The 12,455-nt window shown below is 35.3% G+C and overlaps 1 protein-coding gene across 3 annotated transcripts in view; it reads right to left on the reverse strand.

The window, feature by feature from the left end:
• Positions 1-4,797: 4,797 nt before the first annotated feature.
• The window catches only part of LOC138701152 (beta-1,3-glucan-binding protein-like), a 55,646-nt gene continuing 47,988 nt past the window's right edge, over positions 4,798-12,455 (reverse strand). For all 3 annotated transcript variants that reach the window (XM_069827773.1, XM_069827765.1, XM_069827782.1), the window contains exons 3-7: positions 10,760-10,879; positions 10,467-10,588; positions 9,421-9,616; positions 6,878-7,094; positions 4,798-5,396 (exon numbers count right to left, since the gene is read on the reverse strand). In XM_069827773.1, coding sequence (XP_069683874.1) covers positions 5,205-5,396; positions 6,878-7,094; positions 9,421-9,616; positions 10,467-10,588; positions 10,760-10,879 — 847 coding nt within the window. In that variant the 3' untranslated portion in view covers positions 4,798-5,204. The remainder of the gene's footprint in view (positions 5,397-6,877; positions 7,095-9,420; positions 9,617-10,466; positions 10,589-10,759; positions 10,880-12,455) is intronic.

Here is a 12,455-nt window from a genome sequence, read left to right on the forward strand (position 1 = left end):
AATAATATGTTGTCACAAAGATGATACATGCTTTCTAATTTTACGTTGCTCACTTTCCGAAAAAAAAAATCGGTTATTTTATCATGTTGCGAATGATACACCCCTTTACAGTTTTTTATTTTTCTAAGAATGTTAATCAAAAGATATGCATAAATAAAATCAATTAATACGCATCCAAATATTTTTTTCTGGTTTGCACATAAAAGTCATTCTTCATAGGTAATCCCAAAAAGTGACTTCGCTTATAAATTGTACGGTTTAAGTAGATGTAAGCTTATACACCACTCTCCATAATTTTTCATAATTGATAACTGATAGTGTCATTAGCTCACTTTTCATGCTGATTTCAGAAATGTTCTTAGTTTTTGTACCGCGTACAATTTTATTACAATAGAATCGAATCTACTTCTCAAGATTTATCGCCAGTAGGGAATTAATTTATGGAATTTTTGCAATATAGGTCTTCAGATTGGGACAACTGCTTATGCTCGCTATCTGTACTTTATTTTTTAATCATCGCTGTCTCAGATTCAGTGTTTCCATATTTGTTATATCTTTATTTCTCTATTGATGCTGAAGTTTTTATTGAAATGTTGCCATAGTTATTCGATGTTTATTCCACTATTAATATTGAAGTTTTAGTTGAAGTATTGAAATATCTACATTCAAGTGTCTAAACAATCCTAATTTATATTATTGAATTTGCGGAAATTATTTAGTGCCAAAACAAAGAACATGCATAACAGACTTTGTGAAAAAAGTGGAGTATGTTTATTCTAAAGTGCTGGATATCTACGACACAGGTTTTTCAATAGAGACCGCACTTTCTTACCAGCGCCTAGTGCTGATCCAAAATCTGCACCCTTAAGCTATGACATTGTGAAACCTGTTCATATGATAGAGTCTTTGGCTCATATGATCACCGGAATGAAGACTGAATAGATCAGTGTTTAGTTCTTGATTTTTTCTAATAGTGGGTACTTGACTATTCATCATTCACCCATATGAAGCCAGTTATGTAGGCCTATTTACCGACAGAGTTGTTACCCAGGCTGCGCTTGCGATGAGATCAGTAAATGATTTAGATTTGTTGGGATGCCACAAGGGAACAGGAGCTCCCGGAGTTACCTGGACCACAGGCTTGCTCAACATAAGACATAAATCGAGGTATGTCGGAAATCGAACCCGGGACCATAGGATTACGAGGTCGGACAATAAAATAATGAGACTGATTAAAAAATCACTTTCACTTACATTTTTAACCAACTACAATGTGATCACTATGCTTGTAATGTTGGGAACCGATCACAAATGTTGACTGCAATATGGTACGTAGGCCGAGGACATGAGCTAGTACGAGGACATTGACTTGATTCTGCGATCGGTTACGGGAATAACAAGGTTAACAAAAACAAATCTGGACAGCTCTAAAAGTAAATATAAGCTACATAGCATTACAAAGATATATTTTTATGTTCCTTTCGTTATGTGCTGAAGAATTGTCATAGAATTATTCGTGGGTTTGAGTTTTGTCCTTTCCTTCAGGATCCGTACAATTACAATGCATAACAATTCACATCTTCAGTGTCTCACCAAATTCCGCTGCAAAAATATGCGCCTGAGAACCTTTAATCTTCGACATTATTATTCAGCAGGTACACTGTTTACGTATGCTGCGATAGTGACTGGTGAACGGATAGTAAACTTGAAACCACCATAACGCACCCCATAGGATAGTAATCACCTTTAAAGTAGTTCCCTTGAGATTTCACACACTTATTCCAACGTTGGTGCCACTGCTGGAAGCAGCTGTGAAACACATCTTTTGAGACACTGTCTAATACCTCGGTTACGGCCTTTTTGACGTCTTCTGTTATTTGAAAATGACCTCCTTTCACAATAAGAAATAAGAAGTCCCATGGAGCAAGGCCGGTTGAATATGGAGGCTGCGGCAGTGTTGAGACAGATGAGCAGCTTCATTTGTCCGTTTATCTCGCTGTTGCCCGGTGAAATTTTTTTGAACGATTTTTGCACAAATTTGTCTCATGCCCAGGCCTTCAGTTAGAATGAGACGAACAGTTTTCCGATTCATGTTCAATTCTTGTGCTATCATTCTGGCAGTTAATCGCCTATTAGTTCGTACAACTTCATTTATCATGGCAATGTTGTCAGTTTTTACTCTTCATCTTTAACGTTGCTTTTGCTCTCCACAAACATTTTATGCCATCGAAAATCTTGTGCTCTTGACATCACTTCATTTGCAAAAGCCTGCTGAGGCCTTTCGTACGTTCTCGTGTCATTTTAACCGAGTTTCACACAAGCGCGAAATTATGCGATTTCATTGCATTGACGAGGAGCAAACACACAACTCCACTAATCAAGCAATTACTCCACACTTACGACTTGTAGAGTGATGCCAGTTGGAATTCAGTACTAACAGTACCATCTCATTGCACCTCCTCATACTCATCCTCTTTCACAATAGCCCTGCCAAGACTCTGGAATTCGCTACCTGCTAACATCAGGGACTGTCGAAAAAAAAATTGAATTCAAACGCAGACTTACTAGGCACTTGGCCAGTAGATAGATAGATGGATGGATGGATGGATGGATGGATGGATGGATGGATGGATGGATGGATGGATGGATGGATGGATGGATTTATTGAGTAATATTATACATACAGATGTTATATTATCATAATTTTCTCTAAAATCCAATGCACGGATCTTCTGGCCGCACGTGCTTTGTATCTAAAACAAGTCCTATTTTGTAGGTTTCATTCCCCTCACCTATGATTATATCCAACCACTCTCTAAAAGAACACACATATTAAAATGAAAATGGCACAACGAAACACATCATACAATATATCCTAACCTAAAACAGATATAAAAGTGTATAATTGGGTAGGCCTAGATACCATTACCTCTTCGTCAGTTCGCATCACAAACTTCAACAGCTGAAGTTGTAATCTGTCTCGCCTTCAAGAGGAACAATCCAGTCTTTTGTTTGTATTCTCTATTCCCCATGAGGTTAAGACATGCAAGCGAACACCTATTCTGACTTAGCATCGAGGGTGGTAGATATTTTCTCCGTACATGTTCCAATTCGACACACTGTAATAAAATATGCCTATATGAGTCCTATTCTCTGCACAGTGGACAAAGGCGCTCTCCTTCTTCGTCGACAATATTGAGACTCGTTCAGACATGGTTTCTTGTAAATAGTTATTTTATTCTAGCATAAAATATTTAGTATTCAGTAATTTCATCATTATATAATTTTATTATCCTTACTTATTTTTCAATCTACTTTATTTGTCTATGGTGTAAAGTGTGCTAATCTAAATTAAAATGGAAATGGAAGGCAAGATAACCAACTTTTATTTCTTTTGTCACAGCCTCCTTTATATTATTCTTTGGTCTTGGAGAAGGTTATGGTAGTATATAGATGACAGTGAATCTGTTCCAAATCGTTTGAAAACATTGTACGAGCAACAAACTAAGTAAGCAACTATCATCTTTGCTACTACGAACGCGAAAATGGACATGCGTATGCGTCTGGTCAGTGGCAACGGTTTCTTACTGTACCACGAACAAAGGTATTACATAATATGTTCAACTATACAGCAGCGCATGAGTGGACGAAAGGCATTATTATCTCTGACACGGCGCATTAGTTCAAATCGATGCTCTGCCGGAATCACTCCATGGAAAAACCATACTTTTTAAAATAAAATTTGTGTTATTATAGCGTTCTGAATGTACAGTTGAAAATAAGATATAATTATATTTTATTTAGGCAGTGCTATGGCATGAGGACTCCACCCCTAAAGCCACCCTTGATTATTTATTAGAAAAGAACACGGCAATTTTATCTGAAGAAAGTAAGGAGATAGGTTTGGAAGTAAATCCCGAAAATAAAAAGTATATGGTTATGTCTCGTGATCAGAACATAGTATGAAATGAAAATATAAAAATTGGACTTTCATTCTTTGAAGAAGTGGAAAAATTCAAATACACTGGATCAACAGTAACAAATATAAATGCATGCTATTATTCTGTTGAGATTGTTATATAGTTTGCTTTGTAAAAACTTAAAATTAAAATTTATAAAATAATTATATTACTAGTTCTTCTGTATATTCGTGAAATCTGGACTCTCACTTTGAGAGAGGAACAGAGACTAAGGGTATTTGAGAATAAGATGCTTAGGTAAATATTTGGGACTAAGAGGGATGAAGTTACAGGAGAATGGAGAAAGTTACACAACACAAAATAGCAAGGATTGTATTCTTCACCTGACATAATTAGGGGCACTGAATCCAGACGTTTGAGATGAACAGGGCATGTAGCACGTATGGGTGAAACCAGTAATGCATACAGAGTGTTAGTTAGTAGACCTGAAGAAAAAATATTTTTGAGGATGCTTAGGTAAATATTTGGGACTAAGAGGGATGAAGTTACAGGAGAATGGAGAAAGTTACACAACACAAAATAGCAAGGATTGTATTCTTCACCTGACATAATTAGGGGCACTGAATCCAGACGTTTGAGATGGACAGGGCATGTAGCACGTATGGGTGAAACCAGAAATGCATATAGAGTGTTAGTTAGTAGACCTGAAGAAAAAATATTTTTGAGGAGGCCGAGACGTAGATAGAAGGATAATATAAAAATTGATTTGAGGGAGGTGAGATATGATGGTAGATACTGGATTAATCTTGCACAGGATAGGGACCGATGGTAAGCTTATGTGAGGGCGGCAATGAACCTCTGGGTTCTCTAAAAGTCATTTGTAAGTAAGTAATATTTTATTACATATAAAAGTTAATAGGTATAAAGCATTTTGCAGGTTGCTTACAGCACATTTTTACACAGAAAAGTATGTAGCCTAATACAATTTATATGTATAAGTTAATATAAACAGACATAGGCCTATTGATATATGTTGTACATCACTGTATGGAGTCACTTGAATAAATGTGTATATTTTCAAGAAATCTGTAAAGTTTGCCAGAAAACAGTAGCATGTTGTCAGGGAATTAACTTGCGAAAGAAAAATCATTGCATTCACGTTCAGAACAAGACGTGTTATGAAAGGTTTCTAATTTGTTTGTTGTGTAGACCTAAATGAGCTTCTAGTTGCAATTTTAACAATATTGATAGTGAAATTATTTAGAGTACTTAATAAAGTCACTTTTAATCGAGCGAGTAGACTCGGATGTAATCAATTTTCATGGCGGCGGCTTCTTCATGCCATGTCGGGAGCCATTCGCTACGTCGTTCCCAGAAGTCTCTCATAGGGTGTCCATCATTCCAATTCCACGGCCTGTTACCCCAGTCATCGGGAAAGAAGACACCACCAACAGCAACGTTCAGGATGAAGTTGAACTGAAAAAAAAACACATCATTAGTACTATCAGGTATGTTCACAATCCGCATAACGATTATAGAATAAAGCATAAAAAATTTAATCCAAAAATTTAATTAGAGTGAAAATCACAAATCTATAGTAAAATGAGCGCTTTAGAACTTCTAGACTGTAATTTGTCATAATTATAGTGAAGTGCCTTCACTTGCGATTAGATTTTAATATAACAGATAATCGTAAAACTTTTCGTGGAAAATAAACAAATAAAAATATTTGCATTTGTGGTTAGAAAGCACCAGTAATTTTGCAAATATTTTTTTTTTGTAAACATAACACAACGTATTGCAGTATAAATCAACTATTTCTATTCAGCATTATCTAAATTAATTTTATAAAGTAATAACCTTTATTGCAAATGTAATTTTCAAATTATTTTGTTTTGGCCATGATGAATTAATTGTTTCAAGCTTTGGATTTTCTTTGTTTAAAGACTATCTTCAGTACTGTCGTTTTAGGAGCATAGTCTTGTATAATCGCTACATCATTACGTTGTTAGTTATCTAGCATCTAAGTGAGATGAAGGTGATAAGCGTGACACACAAAAACACATCCAAATGAAATTCTCAACGCACAATTCAATTTCAGAACCCACACACACACTCTTTGAATCCACATTATACTACACAAACACATCCCCACAGGAAAGACAAACAAACGGCGCCAAGACCAGCACCAACCAGTTCTGAAGATGACCAATAACAGGCTGAAACTAGTTACTGAAACCAGGTACTGTAATATTTAACACGCGAAAGATATATAATACATATTCCGAAGTGATATAGTTTTAAAAGTTGTGTAATCAAGGTGTATGATAAATTATAGAAAGAGTTTAAATTTTGTGCTTTAAAATGCAGAAATTTGATCCGAACAAATGTAACATTGTAAAATTCTTTTGCAGAATGAAAAGTTACATCTGTTCAGATAAATTTCTATACATTTAAAGAACAAAACTATTTTTTCAATAATTTATTATCATAATACACTGTTCTCTTAAATTGACTGAGGGGATTGGAAATTAAAACAATGGCTATTCCAAAACACGCTATGAAATGTTTCATATAGAACAATTTTGATTTCGAAATGGGAGGAAAAAGGAGAAAATAATATTAAAATTTGCTGTGTGAAATATCTCAATGAATAACACCCTGAAATTTGACATTATTTACGGTTCACCCCGTACATAATTCTATAAAGGAATGTGAGATAGAGATATCAGTTTTATTTGGAGTTGAAACAGGTGTAATAAATTAATTCTTTACACTAAGTACTTTAATTGTGGTTATAATTATAATAACAAAGATTATTTAGCATACGCACGTTAGTTGCTTTATGACAACTTCTTGGAAGCTTTGTAGCTACTTGAATATTCCATTTTTATGATGTTGTCACTTAAGCACATTTTTTAACAAGTCTGACTCATATTTAATTTCTGTTATCTTACCTCTCTGTCAAAAGGAGCCATCCAGTTCCCATTTTGCCAGATATTTTCACCGCCTGGATCCTGGTCAAATCCTCCGTAATACCAGAATCCTCCCTGAGGTGCCCAAATTGTGCCAATTTCTTCGTTATCCAGAGTAAATGTTATGTGATTGTCAGTCCACACCATTCCGAACAAATGGAAGTCGTCAGCAAAATCGCGGCCAGTGTCAGCAATACTCCTGAAATTACATTGGTTACAGTATAAAATTCTCCTATAGACTAGGCTAACGCAGTCAAAGTGAAGTCCGTTGTTCTCAATGTACGAGTGTTTATGTAAGAAGTTTTTAATTTATAAGTAGAGAAAAATCTGAATGGTTGCTAAGTACGGATTCTTTGTAAACAAAACAACGGAAAAAGTGTATTTTGGATAATATAAATTTATATTATAAATCTCGTGTGTTTAAGTGATCTCTGGGGTGATAGATATCCATGTAAACTGTGAGTGTCTCTCACTCAGGAAATAAATCTTAGTTAATTTGAAGGGAGAAAAGCCGAAAGAGAAGGTAACCTGCTGTAGGTCATTCCAGGAGTGTAGTCGTAAATAAAATAGTTTTATTATTATTATTATTATTATTATTATTATTATTATTATTATTACCTCCAAATATCAAAACTATCGTCATCCAGGATGCAGCAAAGTAGAAACCCTTGGGCATATTTTGGGTTATTGTCCTATAGGAGAACAACTGAGAAACAATCGCCACCATAAAGTGATCGCTCCATCGCAACCACTCTTCGGAAGGCAAAGTGGGAGTTTTACGAAGAAGTGCATTGCTTGGCTGAGAATGGGTCAACGAGAAGAGCAGACATTATAGCTATCGATCGCCGGAATCAAAGAAGCCTCATTCTTGGCCCCACTGTCCGTTTTGAGGATGATCAACAAGTCAATAACGTTAACGATGAAAGGAAGTCTATTTACAATCCATGTATTCCTCACTTCACTGAGAGATACAAAATGAATATTAATACATGGGAAGTGAAAGGACTTCTTTTTGGAACTAGGAGAACTTCATTTAAGTTCACCAAAACTATTCTCCTTTCTCTTAAATAATTTTCTAACGAGGACATTAACAAAATTTGTCTAATGGTATTGAGAGATTCATATGCATTTGAGTCTACACCTGTGGAGTAACAGTTAGCGCGTCTGGCCACGAAACCAGGTGGCCCAGGTTCGATTCCCGGTCGGGACAAGTTACTTGGTTGAGAATTTTTCCCGGGTTTTCCCTCAACCCAATATGAGCAAATGCTGGGTAACTTTCGGTGCTGGACCCCGGACTCATTTCACCAGTATTATCACTTTCATCTCATTCAGACGCTAAATAACCTGAGATGTTGATAAAACGTCGTAAAATAACCTACTAAAAATTATCCATTTTACACAATCACTTGTATAACATTACGTAATATTTTTTTTTTTACTTCATTTCATTACTCTTCATTGTATTTTCATCTCATGTTTCTCCGAAATCAAATCGTACTTTATTTTTAAATTTATCATTGTTCCGTATTCTCTCCGCAAATCATACTGTATTTTATTTTTAAATTAACCTCTGCTTTGTATTCTGGATCCTAGTGATCAGCCGTAGATGTCGGCCAGATGTCCTAAATTGTGGAATTTATTATTATTATTATTATTATTATTATTATTATTATTATTATTATTATTATTGAGGTAAAACCCAGCCAAGACACTCTTCAAGGAACGCGTAAACCGCCTATTTACAGGAACTGCGTATTAGGCGGGTATTCTAATTTTTACTTATACACAGTAGGCTATCTATTATTATTTTCTCATTGAATTACATTGTTCATTGACAGTAGTACAGTATTAACCCATTATGTAATACGTCAAGGACATTTTTACAGTACCGAAATGTACTTAATTCTTTTGAAAAAGAAGATACAAGATAATCAAAATACAGTATTTTGTTCTTTATTGAAATTTAAACGGGAAACGAACCTTTTTCTTGGTTTTCAGTAATTAGTTATGATTATAACCCAGTAAATTAATGGACTAAACCGTATAAAGATTATTGCATCGTTAATTCATAATAGCTCCAGACAATAATTCCTCCATGCCATCCACATGCTCTATCCAAGTCTTGCACTTTTTATACAATTATAATCCTCACCTATACTGTTGTGAATAATGGATTAGTTCCACTGATCAGCCTTACGTTTTCTCGTCGGGAACTTACAACTTTGTTTGTAGACAATAACATTTCTTTCTAATAGGAAAAAATAAACGCCTATTCCCATTTCCACATCTGCAAAGAATTTTCTTTTCTTCTTTTACAAATATTTACTACGATTAGAAGTTCAAGAAAAGTATTTAGGATGTAGGCCTACAAACATTTATCTCTTTTTAGTCATTATGGTCAGCTAGCACCGTCGTACTACCATAAGTACCAAGGAACCCTTTATAAAACTCAGTGCCAGGTTATACGTATCGGAATATTTTTAGAGCTTATCCTTTTTAATAAGGATCATGCAGTGGATACTCACTTTTCCCAACGACTTTTCCAAAAGCCGTTGTGACTGGCGTCGGGTCCCCAATGCAAGGTGGATATCATCCTGTCGCAGCCCTGGTTCACGCCGCTGGTATCATAATAATTGTCATTGGCTCGCACTTCGATCATATCGATCTCACCAGATCTAGGCCAGTCGCCGTATTCCCAATACTTGGGAAGTAGCCATATCGCTGTCAACATTGCACAACATTCATAGTACACTTCTTATAACTAATTTGGAAACTCTATCACTAACATAACATTCAGTCTGTTTTGGCAATCTTGCATTGCACTTTTTTTTTTTTTTTTTTTTTTTCGAAATTGTAGTTTAACTGAACGACGATTTTAAACTACAAATTCAATTGATATACAGTGAAATGACAATGAAGAAGAGAGAATAGATGGGAGCCTAATAAACCCCATTCCACGTATCAATGCCTTTTATGAGAAAAAGAAAGTATTTAGCTGATCACCTTCTACTAATTACAGCAGCTGTCACGTCACTTTTGCATGCTAAAGATTCGGATTTAAGGAGATATTCCACTAAAAATTACAACTTTTTTCCTAACATTTTTTTCAAACAAATTTTGAGAGCATATTTACTATGTAAAGGAATAAAAAAATCCAAATTTTGAATTCCCAAATGTTTTTGGCTTTTATTTTTTTCATTCCTTTTAGAAATATTTTCAAATCCAGGTTTTTAGTAGAAGATCTCAATTTCTAACCTTCGTTTTTATGTTACATTCACAAGACATAGATAAACATTTCTATGTATTCATTTCATGCACACTTAAATGCCATCGACCTGGGTCGGGATTCAACTCGCAGAATGGCAGCGCTATACCGACTACGCTACGAGGCCGACAACAAGGAAGAGGATAAGGAGATGAGTATAAATGAAAGGAAGAATAGAAGGACTAGAAACACGCGGAAAGAAGGGGAACTAGTGAATAAATGAACCAATTTTATCACCACGCGATAAGCATATTAAAAGTAAACATTAAGCTTCTTTACGCTTTACAATTTAAATTCGCTCTTTACCTGGCCAGATCCAGTCTCCTCTAGGCATTTGAGCCCTCACTTCCACGCGCCCATACTTGAAGGAAAAGGAGCTGGAGATCCTCGCAGACTGGATGGGTTGAACAATGTCTGCGCCGGCACTCCTGCACAATGACATGCATCGGTAAAACTCTTGATTCTTGTAACTTTAGTCTGTCATTGACATAAAACTACCATCATATAGCCTATTGAATGTACAGAATCGAGTCCTCAGTTTCTTACTCTTCTGTTCCACATGTTTCATACGTACTCATATAGAAAATATATCAACTTACGAAGTGCAAGGCTCAAAGTTGCAGTCCGGATATGATAGACTTCCGCTGTATAGGAAGTCATCTCCATAGTCTGCGGATGTCCAGGTGGGTCTCAGATACAAAATTCCATCCCGAACGTAACTGAAATTAAAATTAACCTTAACGATGACATTGTAACAACATATAGAAAAAGAACACAAACAAGAATATAAGTTGGTGATGAGTAAGAGGCGGATATTGATGACATAAAACTCTATTTAAAATGATCATTAAAATGCCCTTAAACTAAGGAAAAAATGACATAAAATTAAAAGAAAATGACATTTAAATATTATTCACCGTACTCGCATCACAACTTCTTAAAAATTAGTCACCTTGTTTCAATGACTGCCCTGAAAATCTCGGAGAGAGGAGACAACTTCCTGGAATTTGGCTGAGATAAAGGAAAAGAATATGCAACAAAATGAAGGTTTAAGGGAAAACTATAGATTTCAATGAGGATTTACAATGTGTTTCAATCAGGGGTGGTCCATATCAGTGCCTTCATTCTCCGTCTCCTCCTCCATCCTCGTTTCACTTTTGATACCAGATCTTGCAGATGAGGAAGTGTGAATGACAAAACAAATTGTGGGCGCAGCGTGCATTCTTGCAATCTTTGAGTTAAAAATACTGTCTACTACAGTAGACATCCCTTCCGAACCATATTGAGGACACAACGTCCTGTCCAGGACATGATGAAATTTTGCCCCCTTCCAAACATAAATTCTAAAGATATCCTCGTACCGACAAAAGAACAGTAGCGGTCAAAGTCCTCACTTAAACTAAGCTGCTGTCAAACATTTTATATTACTTCCGTTGTGTGAAGTAAAGCCTTCAGTGGAATGAGGGATGGACTTTAGAGTCTGTTCCAAACTATAAAACTCATACTTCACTGTTATTCACTTATTCAGTAGGTAATTACTACTGACCTATTTGGTTAGAAAATGATTTAGCAGACCTATCAGTAAAGAAGAAAGTAAAATGCAGCTCAAATTATCTAAAATTTCTTCAACGTATTAAAAATGTCCAAAAAAATGCCGAAAAAAAATATAAAAGTGACCTATTAGTTAAAAATCGTCAAAAATGGAATACAAGAAATTACTTTTTTTAAGTTGATATTAATATTCTATAATAATAGACATCGTCCTAATGTGAAAAATAAGAAAATGACTTTTCATCAACATCCGCCCCCTAGTGATGAGAAAGGTAATTGTCAAAAGACGCAGTTGGAAAATGTCTCTTGAACCAAAATTATTTTGTAGTATTCCAGGGTGTTTGTTGTACTCCAGAACTAAAGAAGCTTTCTCCTCACGTTTATGTTTATCATAGACAGGAAAAGCATGATTGAAAGACCCAAGGACATAATGAAGTCAATTTTTAACCTAAAATGATTAATGTTTCAGAACTTTTTAATTCTGCCATTTTGTGTTTGGTCAATTAGGACGAAAATTTGGTATAACTTTCTTCTTCACATACTGTGATTCTCCTTTCCACAGGAGTAACATAGATGGACCTACACGTATGTGATCCTACCGACTTTTCCATCTGAGTATTTTAATGTCGAACGTAAGACGAGGTGATATTCATTTCTCATAGTCATTTCCAGTTTCTCTCATATTCGATCTTTCTTTCTTAAGCGATTTGCATACTTAGGCTTAATGTCTTCTAAAAAGTCACA

The sequence above is a fragment of the Periplaneta americana genome, chromosome 1 (genome assembly GCF_040183065.1).
Source record: "Periplaneta americana isolate PAMFEO1 chromosome 1, P.americana_PAMFEO1_priV1, whole genome shotgun sequence".
In the NCBI taxonomy this organism is placed as follows: Eukaryota; Metazoa; Arthropoda; class Insecta; order Blattodea; family Blattidae; genus Periplaneta; species Periplaneta americana.